This window comes from Hyaena hyaena, unplaced genomic scaffold, assembly GCF_003009895.1.
Source record: "Hyaena hyaena isolate Hyena2069 unplaced genomic scaffold, ASM300989v1 scaffold_284, whole genome shotgun sequence".
Classification (NCBI taxonomy): Eukaryota; Metazoa; Chordata; class Mammalia; order Carnivora; family Hyaenidae; genus Hyaena; species Hyaena hyaena.
In genome coordinates this window covers 2,191,502-2,212,291 of record NW_024080913.1, presented here as the reverse complement: position 1 = coordinate 2,212,291, position 20,790 = coordinate 2,191,502, and the positions used below count along the sequence as shown (strand labels likewise).

At 40.7% G+C, this 20,790-nt stretch overlaps 1 protein-coding gene across 1 annotated transcript; it reads left to right on the top strand.

The window, feature by feature from the left end:
* Window positions 1-1,937: 1,937 nt before the first annotated feature.
* On the top strand, window positions 1,938-20,347 carry HRNR (hornerin). The gene is given in 5 exon segments (XM_039246237.1): window positions 1,938-2,075; window positions 3,698-5,569; window positions 5,572-7,618; window positions 7,710-8,013; window positions 20,038-20,347. Coding segments are annotated over 5 exon segments (4,671 nt in total).
* The last annotated feature ends 443 nt before the right edge of the window (window positions 20,348-20,790 follow it).

The window sequence follows — 20,790 nt, the reverse complement described above, 5'->3', positions numbered from 1 at the left end:
TTAGTTCAGAATGGATGAAATGCAGAGCAAGTTCGCAGGGATAAGCAGAAGCCACATGTTGATTCCCAATGCTAGGACTCAGCTTATATTTAGGTGAAATCGTGTCCTCTGAGGTAAAGATGGCAAGAGGGAGGGCAGCCCCCAATCCTGTGAAGAAGTGGAAGTTGATTGATGCAGAGCACTATAGTCATGACCCTCAATGCTCTTTCAATTCAATTCAACATTTATTTGTTAGGGACTTTGATGGGCCAAGGTATGTGCTAAGTCTCCAGGTGGCACAGGTGATATTAATGCCCATCTCCTAGTCTCTCAAGGAGCTCATAGTCTAGAAGTGATATAAATACACAGACACATACATAAGGGTGTGTGTCCATATGTGTACGCATGCAAACATGAGAAAGAATGTACACCAAACAATTAACAGTAGCTATTTCTGGGATCCCTTGCTAAGGAGCATGGATTTCTTCCTAAGGTTAACAGTAGTTCAAATGAAAGCTACACTGATGCATGACCACTAAGGTCTGGTAAACGGAGTTACGTAAAGAGACAAGAAGGCCTCTGCAGTCATTACTGATTCAAAAGAAATGGTAATAATATCATGGGTAACAATATCCTGGATGAGGCTCTGGCTGGAAATCCATATAAGAAAATTTAGCTCAAAATGAGAGTCTGACTGGATGATCCTTAAGGCTCCTTTTAAACATCAGATTCCATGATTGTTGGACATTCAGTCCGTGATGTCCCTGCACACATTCCATTCACTTCAATTAAAGTCCACATAATTGGTTATCAATGCATTATGCTAGATACTTTGTTGAATACACAAAGAGGCTTTTCTGCAGTGTCCAGAGACTCTGGTGGGTGGGGCTGATACTAGCTCAGATTTGGGAACTGCTAGTGCAATCTCAGGTGAACATGTAAGGAAGTAAGAAGGCAATCGCCTGGAAGGTGGAGATGGAGGTGGAGGTGGAGGTGGAGCTGGGCTTATTTGTGAGTGAATCAGGACATCTCAGGACAGCTCCTCCCTAAGACAGACCATTATCCCCTCTATAAAAAGGCCACTATTCCCAAATAGCAGCACCCTGTAAGCTGCTCCAGTCTCCATCCTACTTGTTCCTCTGGTGAACTAGGTAAGTGAACAGGAGTCCTTAGGGCCATAAATTATGAAAATCTAGTATGTGCTCTAAGGCAAAGAGGCACTGGACACCAGCTTTCTTTTTAATGTACGTTAGGGACTTTGATATAATTTTAACTTTATTGAGAAGGAAATGAAGAGATGTCTTTGGGGTCATTTCCTTAAAGATCATGGGGCTCTAATCATCCACTAGACAGGTTGCTCCTGGACTACTGAGATTTTTCTCTCTGCTATGTGATCAGCAAAGCCTGAGGGTCTGTCGCTGTTTGGAGAATGAAAACAAAAGTGGGCCTGATAGCAGCTGCCCCCAGCTCTGTATCATGTAGGTCTGTGGTCGCCCACTTTGTCTACTTCCTCTACCTACAAGTATTGACGGTTGGAGTCAGGCATGCCATGTGGATGAAGGACCTGTCCCTCCATAGTAATGGATGGCACCTAGAGAGGAATTGAGGAAGTAGGTGAATTGGCACACCCATGATTTCTATGGCTCCAGAGCAATGTTCATAAAATTATCCTTGGTAGAAGCAGGGAGCTCAAAACAGAAAGTCATTACTCCCACAATCAGTCAGGAATGAAAATAAGAGATATAGATTATGTTCCTCATTTCATCACTCTCTTGCTACATGGCTTAAACAAGTCTGTCAACTTGGATTGGTTCTTGATTTCAACAGGATAAAATTAATCATGCCCAATTAATTCTGAACAAATACTACAAATAGCTGGAACTATTTATGTATTTAAGCAAGTAAAAAGAGTAATAAAAGGTGGGTCTCTCTTCTTTTTTTTTTCCCCTTTAGAAAAGATGCCTAAACTCCTACAAGGCATTGTCACTGTCATTGATCTTTTCTACCAATATGCCACCCAGGATGGGGAGTGTGACATGTTGAATAAGGCAGAACTGAAAGAACTTCTGGAAAATGAGTTTCGACAAATTATGAAGGTAAGAACCCAGCTCAGGATTGAAAACAGCTACAATTCTCTTCTTCACCCCTTCCTAACTTTTTGTCACATCTGTCAGACTCCTACAGGACTCTCTACTTGGTGATAGATATTAGAGTTCAATAAAGGCTTGAAATACAATCGAAAGTTGACCCACAATTGTTTCCATAACATGACCAAGGGAAGTGATCCTACTGAACAGACAAAATCCATAGATTATATAATATCCTATATATGTGAATAATTCTTATGGACCTAAAAACTAAGATAGTTTTCAGAAAAGGTAGGTGAAATGCATCTTCTTCCCTTTATTTGTCTTTCTTCAGCCCAGAACACCCTGACTGACCACTGCCCAGTTTCAAGACTCTGACACTATAAGGCCCTGAGTTCAGGAAGTTAGCTTCTTACTCCTAAATCCTAAAACATGGTGACCACCATCCTAAAATGTCAGCCCTGAAAATAAATATTTGGGAGCTTAGATCTAGCTCTTAATCATCAATTCATTATATCCAACCACCTACTAAATATTTATTTGGATTCCTGTGGGTGTCTTAAATTCAGTGTGTCACATATGAAACTCATCATTTTCCCTCTAAACTTTCTCCTCTTATTTGCCCAAGGCAGAAATCTGGTTCCATCATGGCTTCTGCTCTCAGCAAGCACCTCCACCCTCCATGTAATTCATCAACAGTCTCTCAAAATAGTTCATTTTTCTCCATCACTATTGCTAGTCCTTTGGCTCAGGCCACCTTCTACTTCCAATCTCAGACAAGTGCAAATCTAATCATTTCACAGCACAATTCAAAATCTTTCAGCTTTTAAAATAAAGTCCAAAGTTGCTTCACATAACTTAAAAGGCATGATCTGATCCCTATTTGTTTCTCTTGCAATATCTCTTGACTATTGAGACTCAAAATTTAATCTGGAATTTCTTCCTCATATTAGCCATGTGTCTTCTAATCTCCAGCTCTGTTCATATCATTCTCTCTGCCTGAAAAGCTCTTGTCCCCTCTCCTTTCTTTCCTACCCCTTCATTTGGCTAAATCCAACGAATACTTCAAAAGACATCTCTTCCTCTCATTAACCTTCCCCAAACCCTCACTGGTTCCCCTCTGGTGTACTCTCAGAAACATTATTATAATACACTGTAGTTTTAAGTTTGTGTGTCTGAGCCACTAAACTTTAATTTCCATTTTGGCAGACAACAAACATTTTCACTGCTTCATCCCCTGCACCTAACTCAATGCTAAGCAGACAGTAGGTGCAAAATAAATCTTTGTTTTGAATGAGTTCATGAATTAATATCTGGGCAAATAAAGAAAATACATATATAATTATGCTAATCATTCATATTTGACCTATTGCTCACAAAATATAATTGACTTCCTTGTTCACTAACATCTTCCAGTTGCACCCTCTTCTAGCAAATTCTCACTTCATTGTTTATTACATATTCCTTTCTTTCTTTCTGCCCAGGATAGAGCATTCCAGCCTACAGGACTAGGCTGAGCTCCTCCTAAGTAAGCCAAGTATTCACATTTCTACAGTCTTCTTTCAAATGGTTGGCTGGGTGTGTATTATCCACAGTGACACAGCTGTCCCTTGTACCTTGTTCCTATACAGAATCCAGATGATCCAGACACTGTAGATATCATCATGCAAAATCTGGATCAAGACCATGACAAGAAAGTGAATTTTACTGAGTATCTTCTGATGATATTCAAACTGGCTCAGGCTTGTAATAAAATCATTGGCAAAGATTACTGCCAAGCTTCAGGGTCAAAGCAGAGAGATCACAGTCACCAGCACCAAGAGGAACAGAATGAAACAGAAGAGGAGGACAGAAGGCAAGGTCATTCAGTGTCAAGTACAGAAGAGAATAATTCCTATTCCAGGGGTTCCAGGAGAAGCATTAAACACAGGCCTGGGTCCAGCTCCAGAAGAATGAGTCATCAAGGAGGCTTATCCAGTTCAGAGCACAGGCAAAGCCCTGGGGAAAGACGAGAGTCAAGTTCAGGCCACTTCAAGGATAGTAAGAAAAACAATCATGGCTCTCTTCAGCAAGAGAGATCTGAGAGTCATTCTTCTGGTCGGAGGCAACATAGATCCAATTCAACTGGTCAATCAGGACTTAGTAGACAACAAAAACATGGTTCTGAATCAAGAGAGTCTTCAAGCTATGAGGGATATGGGTCTGAATCAGGCCAGTCCATAAGCAATGGCAAAACTCACTCAAGCTCTTATGAGTCCTCTACTCAGAGAAAACATAGCAGCAGCTCTAGTCATCAATCAGAAGGGTATGGAAGACAAAAGCATGGGTCTGGCTCAGGACAGTCTTCTAACCATAGTAACCAAGAATGTGGATCTGGACAGTCTTCTAGCTATGGACAATATGGTTCTGGCTCCAGTCATTCTTCTAGGCAAAAATACCATGAATCCAACTCAGGTGGTTATTCAGGGAGTTGTGGAAGACAAAATCAAGGGTCTTGGTCAGGCCAATCCTCTAATTATGGAAAATACGAATCTAGTTCTAATCAACCTTCTAATCATAAATACCATGAGTCTAGCTCAAGATCCAGTTTAGGTGAGTCATCAAGCTGTGGACAACATGGACCTGGATCAGGTCAATCATCTGGCTTTGGGCAACATGGGTCTGGCTTAGGTCAATCCTCTAGTTATGGACAAAATAGTTCTACTTCAGAACAGTCATCAAGCTGTGGACACTACGGATATGGCTCAGGTGAGTCTTCTAGCCATAGGAGACAAAGGTCTGGTTCAGGAGAGTCTTCTAGCTATGAACGACACAGGTCTCGCCCAAGTCGGTCTTCTAGCCACAGCCAACATAGGTCTGGGTCAAGAGAGTCTTCTAGCTATGGACGACATAGGTCTGGCTCAAGTCGATCTTCTAACCACAGCCAACATGGATCTGGAACAAGTCAATCTTCTGGATTCGGGCAACATGGGTCAGGATTAAGTCAGTCTTCTAGCCACAGCCAACACAAATCTGGATCAGGCCAGTCACCTAGCTATGGCCAACACAGATCTGGCTCAAGTCAGTCCTCTAGATATGGCCATCATGGGTCTGGCTCAGGTCAATCTTCTTGCTTTGGCCATCATGGGTCTGGATCAGGTCAATCTTCTGGCTTTGGGCAACATGAATGTAGCTCAGGAGAGTCTTCTGGCACTGTGCATGGATCTGGCTTAGGTCAATCATCAAGCTCTGGAGAGCATGAATCTGGATATGGTCAGTCCTCTAACTATGGACAACATGCTTCCTCTTCTGGACAGTCATCAAGCTGTGGGCAACACGCATCTGGATCAGGTCAGTCTTCTGGCTTGGGGCACCACGGGTCAGGATCTTGTCAGTCTTCTAGTTATAGTCAGCATAGGTCTGGATCAGGACAGTCTTCTGGCTATGGTCAGTATGGTTCTGGCTCAAGTCAATCTTCTGGCTATGGACAATATGGTTCTGCTTCAAGACAGTCATCAAGCTGTGTGGCTTGGGGCACCACGGGTCAGGATCTTGTCAGTCTTCTAGTTATAGTCAGCATAGGTCTGGATCAGGACAGTCTTCTGGCTATGGTCAGTATGGTTCTGGCTCAAGTCAATCTTCTGGCTATGGACAATATGGTTCTGCTTCTAGACAGTCATCAAGCTGTGGGCAACATGCATCTGGATCAGGACAGTCTTCTAGCCATGGCCAACACAGATCTGGCTCAAGTCAGTCCTCTAGATATGGCCATCATGAGTCTGGATCAGGTCAATCTTCTAGCCTGGGGCACCATAGGTCTGGATCTGGTCAGTCTTCTAGCTATGGTCAGCATGGGTCTGGATCTCGTCAGTCTTCCAGCTATGGTCAGTATGGGTCTGGATCAGGTCAGTCTTCTAGCTACAGCCAACATGGGTTTGGATCAAGCCAGTCTTCTGGCTCTGGGAGACACAGGTCTGGATCAGGTCAGTCTTCTAGCTTTGGTCATCATGAGTCTGGATCAGGACAGTCTTCTGGCTATGGCCAACACAGATCTGGCTCAAGTCAGACCTCTAGATATGGCCATCATGGGTCTGGATTGGGTCAATCTTCTGGTTTGGGGCATTATGGGTCTAGCTCAAGTCAGTCTTTTGGATTTGGGCAACATGAATATAGCTCAGGAGAGTCTTCTGGCACTGAGCATGGATCTGGCTTAGGTCAGTCATCAAGCTCTGGACAGCATGAATCTGGATATGGTCAGTCCTCTAGCTATGGACAACATGCTTCTGCTTCTAGACAGTCATCAAGCTGTGGGCAACACGCATCTGGATCAGGTCAGTCTTCTGGCTTTGGGCAACATGGGTATGAATCAGGTCAATCTTCTGGCTCTCATCAACACAGGTCTGGATCAGCACAGTTTTCTGGCCATGGTCAACATGGTTCTGGCTCAAGTCAGTCTTCTAGCTATGGACAATATGGTTCTACTTCTGGACAATCATCAAGCTGTGGGCAACATGCATCTGGATCACGACAGTCTTCTGGCTATGGTCAGTATGGTTCTGGCTCAAGTCAGTCCTCTAGATATGGCCATCATGGTTCTGGATCAGGTCAGTCTTCTAGCCTGGGGCACCATAGGTCTGGATTTGGTCAGTCTTCTAGCTATGGTCAGCATGGGTCTGGATCAGGTCAATCTTCTAGCTATGGCCAACATGGGTTTGGATCAAGCCAGTCTTCTGGCTCTGGGCAACACATGTCTGGATCAGGTCAATCTTCTAGCTTTGGTCATCATGAGTCTGGATCAGGACAGTCTTCTGGCTATGGTCAGTATGGTTCTGGCTCAGGTCAATTCTCTAGCTATGGACAACATGGTTCTACTTCAGGACAGTCATCAAGCTGTGGGCAACATGCATCTGGATCAGGACAGTCTTCTAGCCATGGCCAACACAGATCTGGATCAAGTCAGTCCTCTAGATATGGCCATCATGGGTCTGAATCAGGTCAATCTTCTGGCCTGGGGCATCATAGGTCTGGATCTGGTCAGTCTTCTAGCTATGGTCAGCATGAGTCTGGATCAGGTCAATCTTCTGGCTTTGGGCAACATGAATGTAGCTCAGGAGAGTCTTCTGGCACTGTGCATGGATCTGGCTTAGGTCAGTCATCAAGCTCTGGACAGCATGAATCTGGATATGGTCAGTCCTCTAGCTATGGACAACATGCTTCCTCTTCTGGACAGTCATCAAGCTGTGGGCAACATGGATCTGGATCAGGACAGTCTTCTAGCCATGGCCAACAAAGATCTGGCTCAGGTCAGTCCTCTAGATGTGGTTACCATGAGTCTGCATCAGGGCAATCATCTGGCTTTGGGCAATATGGGTCTGGATCTAGTCAATCTTCTAGCTATGGTCAGCATGGGTCTGGAATATGTCAGTCTTCTGGCTCTGGACATTGGTCTGGATCAGGTCAATCTTCTAGCTGTAGCCGACATGGATCTAGCTCAGGTCAGTGCTCTAGTTCTGAACAATATGGGTCTGGCCCATGTCACTCATCTAGCTCTGAGCAGTGTGGTTCTAGATCTGGTCAGTGTTCTAGCTCTGAGCAATATAGGTATGGCTCATGTCACTCATCTACCTCTGGACAATGTGGTTCTGGATCTGGTCAGTGTTCTAGCTATGAACAGCAAGGGAGATGTAGGTCAAGTTCAAGTGGAGCTCATAATGAGTACAACAGACCCCAAATGGGCTCAATCCCAACTCAATCAAGAAGAAATAGCCAGGAGTGGTCAGGGTGTGGCCAAAAAGAAAGAAGTAGGAGTTATAGCCTATCAGGTAGTGGGCCTGGTGGATATGAGAGTATTCATGGACAATCAAGAACATGTACCCAACAAAGCCAAGGATGGAGCCAAGGTCCATGGGCATCTGGCTGTATCCAATCAAATTGTAATGAAGGGCAATCAAGGAGCAGCTGTAGACAAGTAGAAAGCTCCTCGAATTGTAGCTCTGGACAATTTATACCCTCTTTTGGACAGTCTAGATCCAATACTACCAATACATTGTTAATTTGCAAGGAAGATAACAGACAAGGTGACTATTGTTATAAGAGAGGAGGAGATAATTGTGCAGGAGGAAGTACTGGCCCAAGTTCCCACAATTTCCATAGCAGCACGCCACTCTATGAATATATCCAAGAGCAGCGTGCCAATTCTAAGGATGAATAATAAACAGAAGTGAAATTAATTCAAGTAACCATTTAAGAAATACAAAACTGTTACAGATAAGCAATTCATTATAAAACTTCATTTAAAAGTGGGTTTCTCTGTTTCTTCTTCTAAACATGTAACTGTACTCTATTCCTTGTTACTAAGGTTCCCTCAAAGAATGTAGGGTATGTGAACAGTCTATTAGGAAATACTGAGTTGAACAAATTATGTGTGGGACTAACTTTGAAAGAATAATACAAAGTATATGAGGAGCATGGGGCTTAGTTGAGATATCATTTTGGGAGCTCATTACTCATTTCAAGATGCCAAAGCCAAACTTTCACCCCTAAAGAACAACATATTAGAAATGCATTACCAGTTCTGGAACCAAAGCCTCTCTTACAGCAACATGGATCATAATTTGTGGTGCTCCCCACATTGGATGATGACAGAATGGAGAAGATCCTAAAAGCTAAAGCACAGCATTGATAGTTTCTTTACCCATCAAAACCACCAAGATCCTATTCTTGGGTAAATCTTTAATCAATAAGCTAACAAATGGCATTAAAAAGTGGTACCAAGAGCTTCTCCCTCACTGGTAAATGAAAGCATTCTTTCTTAAAGAGCAGTCATGGATATCTTCAGGATTAAAGGATCCAAATATGGACTCTAATAACTTGGTTTCAGCAATAAAGCTCTTGCCCCCTACTCCTAAGAATTTGCTCCAGGTTAAAAAAAAAAGAAGAGCAATAGCATGGAAATACAATGTCTCCAACCTACTTTTGTAGTTCATTGGTCTTCTGCATAAGAAAGTATGATTTATGCCTAGATGGAAAGGAAGACTCTCTGCCACTGCTATATAGCTCCTTGATTTGACTATATTTGTTTCAAGTATTTGTATTCAAATAACTGGATTTCATTAAAATTGACAACAAAGTACGGTGATCATATAGTGAAGTTTGTGTCATTTCTGCTTTGTTTCACTTCTCATCCACAGATGGTCAAACTAGAAACTAACTCAAATACCTATTTTCCAAGGTCCTGTCCTTCACAAACAACCCAGAATATATAAAGAACTTCAAAATTTGTTAATAAGACAAAACAACTCAATTTAAGAATGAGCAAAAGACCTGAATGGACATTTCACCAAAAAAGATGTACAAATGGCCAATAAGCACATAAAAAGATACTCAATGTTATTAGTCATCAAGGAAATGCATCTTATAACATAATGGGGGCACCTGGGTTGCTCAGCTGGTTAAGCATCTAACTCTTGATTTCAGCTCAGGTGATGATTCACGGTTCATTAGACTGAGCCCCAAGTCAGGCTCCCTGACAGCACAGAGCCTGCTTGGGATCCTCTCTTTCCTTCTCTCTCTGCCTCTCCCCTGCTCATGTTCTCTTTCTCAAAATGAATGAATGAATGAATAGTGAGATGCTACTGAACACCTATTAGAATGGCCAAAATTAAAAATACTGCCAACACCAAATATAGATATAACAAGTAGAAAAATAAAATGACACAGTCACTTTGGAAAATAGTGTGGCAATTTCTTACAAGGTTAAATATACCTGACTATATCACCCAACAATTCTGATCTTAGGTGGAATGAAAATATATGTCCACATGAAGATTTTTACATGAATGCTCATAGCTTTACTAGCAAGAGCCCAAAATTTGAAATAACCCAAATATTCACCAAGTCTTTAACAAGAAACATAGGAGGAGTTAAGATGGAGAAGTAAGGGGACCTTGGGTCTTTCTCATATCTCAAACACAGCTGTATTGAGGTCCGACCACTTGGAACACACAGAAAATAGATCTGCGGAGCAGCAGAAGGATCTCCACAGCTGGAGAGAGACAGCCTGGCAGATGCAAGGTGCACAGATATGAATCGGGAGAGAGAAAATGCTGGAGCTATGGAAGGGAGGGAACACTTTCTGTGGAGTGACAAAAGGGAGAGAAAAAGAGAGGGGTGGAGAGAAAAAGAGAGGGGTTGAGAAAGTGCAGCATTGAGTTAGCACAAGAGGAAAACTCTGGACCACGGAGTGGGGAGTGGGAAATACTGAGTGTCCCAGTTCCTTTTTGTAAACAGCTTCTGGAGCTCAATCCCTGAGGCTTTGGAAGTGTGCTTCTCTGGAGCGGAGCCATGGCGTGCACTCCTGGGGAGGAGGGAGCTGGCCAGAGTGCATAGTGTGGTGTAATGATCTCCAGGATGCACAGGGAGAGAACAGTCCTCTTCCTGGAGTACTTTTGGAAGACAGTTTATTGCCTTCCCAAGGACAAAAGAACCTGTAGGTGCCAGCCAAAGGCCTTTCATCAGCAGGGCAGAGAGGCTCTACTCCAGAGGAGGGGAGTAGATCCATGCTATGCCTGTCCTTTAGGACATTGGGTTTTGAATCCCAGCTGCGCACCAAGTGCTGGGTCATTAAGATTTTAGGTTTTGAATCCCACACATGCATCAAAGAAAAAATGCAAGAGAGTTTTGGCACAGGGTGAGGTGACTTCTCCCACTAATCCTTGAGGGAGTCTGAACAGCAGGGGTTGAACAGCCTGAACATCCCCAGCTGATGACTAGACATCAGGGTGGAGACATTTCCCTCCAACGCCAACGCAGTGGGACTTCAGAGAGCAACACAGCAGCCCCAGTGGAAATGGGACCCACTTATACCAAGCCCCGCCCCGCCATGTCTGGCAACTGCTTGTCTATTAGGGCAAGACTGACACTGAGCCAGCACAGCCACCACCCCACAGGCACCAACAGAAAACTCTTTTTTCTTTCTTTTTTTGTTCTGTTTGTTTGCTTGTTTGTTTGTTTTAACCATCTTCTTTTTATCTTTTGGAATCAGGCTTATAGTCTCTGATTTGGTCTTTGTAATTTCCTTCTATTATTTTTTTAAATCATGTTTTTTTATCCTTTCCTTTTTCCTTCTCTTTTCTCCTGCTTTCCCCCACTCTTTTTCCTTGAAATCGGCCTTATAGTTTTTTAATTATCTGTTTGGTTTTTTCTGTTCCTGTACCTAATGGAATCAGACTACCCCTTTCTTTTCCCAGGGTCACTTCAACAAACAATTCAAAGCACACCTGCTTAAAGGTCCAAACACTTCAGCGCCACAAGCAAGGAAGAGCTCTGCAGAGGACTGACCAGTGGGAAAGAGCAGCCAAATTGTAACAACACAGTGCACACAGCATATACCAGAAACACTTCCTGGAATGCTAGTCCTAGACAGTGTATGACCTCTTTCTAACATAGTAGTACTTTCAGGTGCAGGACATATAGCAAGCTTTTAAAACATGCAAAGACAAAAGAAACAAAGCCAATCGACAAGACAGAGGAATTCTCCCCAAAAGACAGGCCAAGAAGAAATCATAGCCAGGGACTTGCTCAAACAGATACATAATATATCTGAACAAGAATTTAGAACAACAATCCTAAGACTACTAGCTGGGTTTGAAAAAAAGCATAGAAGGTACCAGAGAAACCCTAGCTGCAGAGATCAAAGACCTACAATCAAGATGAATTTTTTAAAATGCTATAACTGAAATTGAAAATAAAGGAATGAAGAACCATCTATGATGCTAATGGAGATCAAAGTCAAAAGAAAGCTGGAGTAGCCATACTTATATCAGACAAACTAGATTCTAAAACAAAGTCTGTAATAAGAGACAAAGAAGGGCATTATATCATAATTAAGGCATCTATCCATGAAGATCTAACAATTGTAAATATTTATGCCTCCAACAGGAAAACACCCAAATATATAAATTAATTACAAAGAAAATCATTGATAATAATACCATAATAGTTAAAGACTTTAATACCCTACTTAGAGCATCTAAGCAGAAGATCAATAAGGAAACAATGGCTTTGAATGACACATTGGACCAAATGGACTTAACAGATATATTCAGGAAACTTCATCCTAAAGCAGCAGAATACACATTCTTCTTGAGTGCACATGGAACATTCTCCAGAACAGATCACATACTATGTCACAAATCAGCCCTCAACAGGTATAAGAAGACCAAGATCATACCATGCATATCTTCAGATCACAATGCTATAAAACTTGCAATTAACCACACGAAAAAAATTTGGAAAGCTCTCAAAAACATGGAGGTTAAAGAACATCCTACTAAAGAATGAATGGATCAACCAGGAAATTAAAGAAGAAATTTAAAAAATACATGGAAGGAAATGAAAATGAAAACACGACAGTCCAAACCCTTTGGGATGCAGCAAAGGCGGTCCTAAGACGAAAACACATTGCAATTCAGGCCCAGCTCAAGAAGCAGAAAGGTCCCAAATACACAAACTAACATTCCAACCTCAACGAGCTACAAGAGGAGTGGCAAATAAAGCCCAAAGCATAAGAAAGGAAATTTTAAAGATTAGAGCAGAAATAAATAATAAACAAAAAAAAAATAAACAAACAAAAAAAAAACACAGAACAGACTGTTGAAACTAAAAGCTGGTTTTTTGAAAGAATAAACAAAATAGATAAACTCTGAGCCAAACTTCTCAAAAAGAAAAGAGATAGATAGATAAAGGCATGAATGAAAGAGATCACAACCTACACCCCAGAAATACAATTGTAAGAGAATACTGAAAAATTACATGCCAACACTGGACAATGGACAAAACAGACAGACTCCAGAAGCTTACATACTACCAATGAAACAGGAAGAAATAAAAAAATTTGAATAGGCCCCTCACCAGCAAAGAAATTGATTCAGGTATCAAATCTCCCAACAAATAAGAGTCCTGGGCCAAAACGCTTCCCAGGGAAATTCTACCAGACACTTAAGGAAGAGTTAATACTTATCCTTCTCAAATTGTTCCAAAAAATAGAAATGGAAGGAAAGCTTCCAAACTCATTCTATGAGGCCAGCATTACCTTGGTTCCAAAACCAAAGACTCCACTAATAAGGAGAATTACAGGCCGATTTCCCTGATGAATCTGGACACAAAAATTCCCAACAAGATACTAGCAAACCGAATTCAACAGTACATTAGAAGAGTTATTCACCATGATCATGTGGGATTCATTCCTGGGCTGCAAGGCTGGTTCAATATTTACAAATCAATCAATGTGATACACCAATTAATAATAAAAGAAAGGACAAGAACCACATGATCCTCTCAATAGATGCAGAAAAAGCATTTGAAAAAATACAGCATTCTTTGTAATAAAAACAAAACCTCAAGAAAGTAGAAAGAGAAGGAACAATACCTCAACATCATAAAACCCATATATGAAAGGCCCACAGCTAATATCACCATCAATGGGGAAAAATGGAGAGCTTTCCTCCTAAAGTCAGGAATATGACAGGATGTCCACCTTCACCACTGTTGTTCAACACAGTTCAATCCCTATCAAAATAACACTAGTATTCTTTGCAGACCTAGAACACAGTACTTAAAGTGCTAGCCTCAGCAATCAAACAAAAAAAATAAAATGCATACAAATTGGCAAGGAAGAAGTCAAACTGTCACTCTTTGCAAATGACATGACACTCTACATGGAAAACCCAAAAGGTTCCACCAAAAAACTGCTAAAACTGCTACATGAAGTTAGCAAAGTCACAGGCTATAAAATCAATGTACAGACATCTGTTGCATTTCTATACACCAATAATGAAGCAGCAGAAAAAGAAATCAAGGAATCAATCGAATTTAAAATTCCACCAAAAACCATAAGTTACCAAAGAATAAACCCAACCAAAGAGGTAAAAGATCTGCACGCTGAAAACTACAGAAAGTTTATGGAAGAAATTGGACAAGATACAAAGAAATTGAAAAACATTCCATGCTCATAGGCTGGATGATAAAATATTTTTAAAATATTGATACTACCCAAAACAACCTACACATTCAATGCAATCCCTATCAAAATAACACCAGTATTCTTGAAGACCTAGAACAAACAACCCTAAAATCTGTATGGAAGTAGAAAAGACCCCGAATGGCCAAAGTATTGTTGAAAAAGAAAACCAAAGCTGGAGGCATCACCTTTCTGATCTTCAAAAATCATCAAGACAGTATAGTACTGGAACAAAAACAGATACATAGACCAATGAAATAGAATAGAGAATCCAGAAATAGACCCAAAAATGCATGTCCAACTAATCTTTGACAAAGGAGGAAAGTATCCAATGGAAAAAAGACAGTCTCCTCAGTAGATGGTGCTGGGAGACTGGACAGCAACATGCAGAAGAATGAAACTGGACCACTTCCTTACACCATACACAAAAATAAATTCAAAATGGATAAAAACCCTAAATGTGAAACAAGAAATCACCAAAATCCTACAGGAGAAAACAGGCAGCAACCTCTTTGACCTTGGCTGCAGCAAATTCTTACTAGACATGTCTCCAGAGACAAGGGAAATAAAAGCAAAAATTTGGGACTTCGTCAAGATAAAAAAAAACTTCTATACAGTTAAGGAAACAATCAACAAAACTAAAAGGCAACAAACAGATTGGGAGAAGATATTTGCAAATGACCTATCTGAGAAAGGGTTAGTATCCAAAATCTATAAAGAACTCATCAAACTCAACACCCAGAAAACAAATAATCCAGTAAAAAAAATTGGCAGAAGACATGAATAGACGCTTTTCTAAAGAAGACATCCAGATCGCAAACAGACACATAAAAAGATGCCCAACATCAGTCTTCATCAAAGAAATACAAATCAAAGCCACAGTAGGATACTACCTCATGCCCGTCAGGATGGTTAAAATTAACAACTCAGGCAACAACAGATGTTGGCAACGATGTGGAAAAAGAGGAACTCTTTTGCATGGCTGGTGGGAATGCAAACTGGTGCAGCCACTCTGGAAAACAGTGAAAGCTTCCTCTAAAAATTAAAAATAGAACTCCCCTCCAATCCAGCAATTGCACTACTGGTATTTATCCAAAGGAGACAAAAATGTTGATTCGAAGGGGCACACACACCCCAATGTTTATAGCAGCGCTATCAACAATAGCCAAATTATGGAAAGAGCCCAAATTTTCATCAACTGATGAATGGGTAAAGAAAACATGGTATTCCATATATAATGGAGTGATCAAAAAGAATGAAATCTTGCCATCTGCAACAACGTGGATGGAACTAGAGAGTATTGGGCTAAGTGAAATAAGTCAGTCAGAGAAAAACAAATATCATATGACTTCACTCATATGTGGAATTTAAGAAATAAAATAGATGAACATAGGGGAAGGGAAGGAAAAATAAAAACGGGGAGGTAAACCATAAGAGACTCTTAAATACAGAGAACATGGGCACCTGTGTGGCTCAGTCAGGAGAGCAGTTGACTTCAGCTCAGGTCATGATCTCATAGCTCGTGAGTTCAAGCCTCATATCAGGCTCTTGCTGACAGCTCAGAGCCTGGAACCTGCTTCAGATTCTGTCTGTATGTCTCTCTCTCCACCCCTCAAATATAAATAGATATAAATATTTTTTTAAAGAAATACAGAGAACAGACTGAGGGTTGCTGGAGGGGATGTAGTCGGGGGGGGATGGGCTAGGTGGGTGAGGGGGATTGAGAAGGGCACATGTTGGGATGAGCACCAGGTTCTATTCCTGAAACCAGCACTGTACTGTATGTTGACTAACTTGAATTTTTAAAAAATAAATTTAAAACAAGTCAAGTACATTATAGATAATTAAGTAATCCAATATTCTGCTATTCCTGCATTGCACTAAATAAGATCACTTAACAAAAATGCTTTTTAAAGATAATCTAGCTTTGCTCATGCATTCTTATCCTGAATAAAGAGTAGACATAAGTTTATATATATGACACAAAGAAAAACTCATGAATTTTACTAAAATTAAATTCTAAATGTCTGTAAAGCAAGAGACATTCTCAAAACATACAAAAGACACAGACTAGGATAAAACTTTTGCAATGCCTATAGACAAGTGACTAATAGCCAGATTGTAAATATCAAATTAGGGAAAAAAGTGGCAGAACTCATAAAAAGAATATTCTCCAAAAGAGAAATCTGAATGGCCAAGTGCCATTTTTAAAATGATGCTCAGGGTAACAGAAAAGTCAAAACATAACGAAATACCATTTCATAACCATCAGATTAGAAAAAACCTAAGCTCTGACAATATCTAGCATCGGGGATAACATGAAACAAAAAGATCTAAACTGGTAACCTCTTAGGAAGCAAGCAGGCAACCACACAAGGGTCACTAAAATGCTGCAAACAACTTATAAGTTCAACAGAACAACACAGAAATATCTACATACTAGAATGCTCTACAGCAGTTAAAACTGATGGTATATATATATATATATATATATATATATATGGAGAGAGCAGAATACACACCCCCTAATATGCCACGTTGGCACTTTGGTTAATTGGGGCTGTAGGCAATCAAGCCCTGGCAGACTCAGGAAGAGATTTTTTGTACTTCTCCCTTAACTGACTGAAAGAATTTAGATAGGAGCCTGTCCCAGGAGGCAGCTACTACCAGAGACAACTTCTTATACCAGAAAAACTTGACCTGCATGCCATGATATTTGCTCTTCTCATCTTCCTGTGAATTGTCTTCCTCCCTGCAGAAGTCCCAGACCCATGTCTCCTTAGCTCAGGATGATGTATAAGCCTCAACTGCCTGACTGCTTTTGAGTCTTATATTTTTACGGGGCTCCCGTACATATGAAATTAAAATTTTTCCCCCTTACTTTGTCTTCTGTCAATTTAATTAGTAGGGCAGCCCAAGAATCTAGAGGGGAAAAAGGGAAACATTTTCTGCCTCTACTTGATATATGTATCAACATGGACAAGTCCACACAATAGGCTATTGAGTGAAATAGTTGTAAAACATATGTGTATTGTATACCATTTACTTAGCTTTACAACATATATAATAATCCCATATATTTTTTGTAGTTAATACATAACTGGTAAATATAAAAATCCTTTTGGATTTTTGTTAAACACCAAATTTAGGATGGTGGTTACCTCTGGAGACAGGGGTGACAGGTATTGAGGAAGGCACTCATGATGAGCACTGGGTGTTATATGTAAGTGATGAATCATTGAATTCTACTCCTGAAATCAATACTACACTGTATGATAACTAATTAGAATTTAAATAGAAATTTGAGAACAATCTGAAGGTTGATGGAAGGTGGGGAAGAAGGGAAAGTAGGTGATGGGCATTGAGGAGGGCCTTTGTTGGGATAAGCACTGGGCGTTGTTTGTAAGCCAAGGTGACAATAAATTATATTATATTAAATAAATAAATAGAAAGAAAAAGAAAAAAGAAAAAAGAAATAAAACCACTTTCAACTTAAAAAGCTTAACTGCTTTTCTTGTTTTTTAATTTTTTTGAATGTTTTGTTTTTTTCTGAGAGAGAGAACATGAGCAGGAGAGGGTCAGAGAGAGAGGGTGACACAGAATCTGAAACAGGCTCCAGGCTCTGAGTTAGCTGTCAACACAGAGCCCAACGCAGGACTCGAACCCATGGACTGTGAGATCATGACCTGAACCGAAGTCAGATGCTTAACCAACTGAGCCACCCAGGCACTTCACTTAACTGCTTTTCAATTAAAAAAAAAAAAAAAAAAAGAAGAGTAAACAAGGCCAAAACTTTTCTTAAGCAAGATGATGTTGATTATATTATCCCTTCCCTCACTTACTTGTAAACCTCAAATTATTTCCCAAGAAAAAGGAGAACCCAAAGATCAGTGTTAGAATGGCCCATCACGGACTGCTCAAGGGAGAAAGTGCTCTGACAAGCTAGTCCACAGACCTATCTGCTCCAACACGTCCCAGCTGCTGAAATATATGTATCAGTACATCAGTGCCTGATGATACTCATCATCTGAATCATACAACCAACTTTCTGGCTCGACTTAAAACTCAGCAGGGAGCTTTCTGAAAAATCTGGCTTCCTATAATTTTCCCAAAAAGAGAAAGCATTCACTATCCACTCACTAATATAGACACCTAGTGTTTCTGGCAGTGCATTTCCAACTTTCTGGCTCTCTCTTGGCCTTCCGGTTTTCATACTTTGGTCCCTGGTGAGTTTAGTCATGAAGAAACAGCTTTCCTGAGTCTAATCAATTCTGCAACATGAATGCATCGTACCTGAGCCTACGGGGATGATGGCCAAACCTTTACCCCTTTTCCAGGCAACAGCTCAATCTTGTTCTTTGCCTCTTCCAAATTTCAAGAGTTCAGAAGCAAAAACATTATTCTAGTAAGAGAAAACAAATGAATTTCATGTAAATACCTAGTTGTATAGCTAAGTCCATTTTTCATGTGTTTCTCTTCTCTTTGTTATGACTATGGAATCTAAAGGGTAGAAAAGGATGAGGTAATTGTTTGAGGCAGGATCTAATAGGGTCTCAATACCTTGTCCAGGGTCTAGACCGCACTTTTGAAGATGAAGAAAGTTTATTTTTTTTCTGTACACTCAAATGTACCCAAGCTCTGAGAGGCAAATTCATACTAAGTGAAGCCTTAGGATCTAATTCACTAAGTACCAAATACACATGCACTGAGAACAGGAAGCAGCTGTCCACCAGGGGAGAGTCCCTCCCACTGGATAGATTCATTTAAGAGATATCAGAGTTTGTTAAATGAGCGTGAGAGCAAAAGAGTTTTATTCTCAAAAGGCTGCTCTATCATGCTATGGTGACCTGGTGATTTTAACAATGTGTCCTAAAAGGGAAAGAGTATGAAACTAACATCTTTATTGAGTATCATGTAAGCTGGGGATATTAAAGTATGTGTTTTACATATATTATTAAATATATTATTTATTCCTTAGTTTCATTCTCATAACAACCTTATGACTAGAGGTGTTTTATATTCATTTTACTGAAGAGGAAAATCAGACTCCGAAAGGTCAAGTGAGTTCCTTACCTTAGTAGAGCCAGATCTGTCTCAAACCCAGATCTGTCTGACAAACACACATCTTCCACTCTAGTAATATTTCTCTTTAAACAACCACAGTTAATCCCTGAACCACCAGCAGGTTAGGCACACGAACCTTCCCCCAACATGTACAGCTGAAACCTGCATATAACTTCTGAATCCTCCAAAAACTTAATTACTAATAGCCTACTGTTGACTGGAAGGCTTACGAATAACTTAAACATTCAAGTAACACGTATTTTGTATGTTATATGTATTATATGACAAAATTCTTACAATAAACTAGAGAAAATGTTAAGAAGATCATTAAAAATAGACAATGCATTTAACATTACTGCACTATATGTATCCCCAAAAAAGGACGTATAAGTGGAGCATATAAGTGGAGTTCAAACCCATGTTGTTCAAGGTCCAACCTTACAGTCAGATACCTCAAACCAGAGCAGCTCCCCCTTCTGGGCACTGTGGGAGACAAACCAGCTCATAATACTCATCCCCTGACTCCCCTTCTCTTGTCCTCAATACAACACTTAATGTCCTTGCGGGACACTTGAGAAATACCCTCACTCATTAGCAACACACTTAAGAACAATTTCCAAGGGAGGTTCCCTCTTGCAGATAACTCATGTCCTCACATTTATTTATCTCATCACATTTAATGGTCCTCATTAAGTTCAATTCCAGAGGGTGGCATTTCTGACCTAGTCCTCCTTAGTGTGTGCTTTGTTTGAAGTTCGCTGTGGACTCATTAGAGAAAAACCACCCACAGTCTTGCACTCTTTAAAAGACAAGGATCTTATATCCACTGCCCCCAACACCCAGAATTCCCTGCCCCATTACCTACTCCCGAGCTATCTAACTCCTCCACCCTGTGTGCTCCACCCATAGATGGAAGATCCCAGAGCAGCCTTCCTGGCTGCTGCTTGGTCCTTATCTACAAAGCTTGGGCATTCCAAGTGCTGAAGATCTTAAATCAGCAGGTACTCTGAGGCATACAGCTGGGACAAATCCACCGCTGCCATACTGCCAGGGCTTCACAGCAGAGAAGGGGAACTCCCTGTGCACAGTTATGGAGGAAATAGTGTGCTTGGGGACCAAAAAGCAGGTGTCTCTGGTTGAGGGCAAAGAAAGAGTATTCGGAACGATGGCTGGAATATCAGGTTGGAGGCAAGCTCCAAAGGGCTTTAAATGGAGTTGAAGTAAGCAGAAAAGTCAGTGATAAAGACGAATTAAAGTAGGGAGAAAAGCAGAATAAAGCGCTGCTCCAGAATCCGAAATGGGAATTCCAGTAAGTAATGGGCATGAACATGAAATGTAGTTAATAAAGTTATGATAAATAGCACAGTAGGGTATTGGTAGAAGAGTACATAATGCAGAGCAATATAACCGAATAAATAGTCCAGAAGTATTTTTTAACTGAAATGTGGAATATCAACTACAAAGTCAATATATGTAAAGCAATTAGAAGAGTATCTGGTCCAGAGACACCTGGGTGGCTCAGTCGGTTAAGCATCTGACCCTTGGTTTCAGCTCAGGGCATAATCTCATGGTTCATGAGTTCAAGCCTGGTATCAGGCTCCATCCTGGCAATGCAGAGCCTGCTTGGGATTCTCTCTTTCTCCCTCTCCCTCTCTCTCTGTC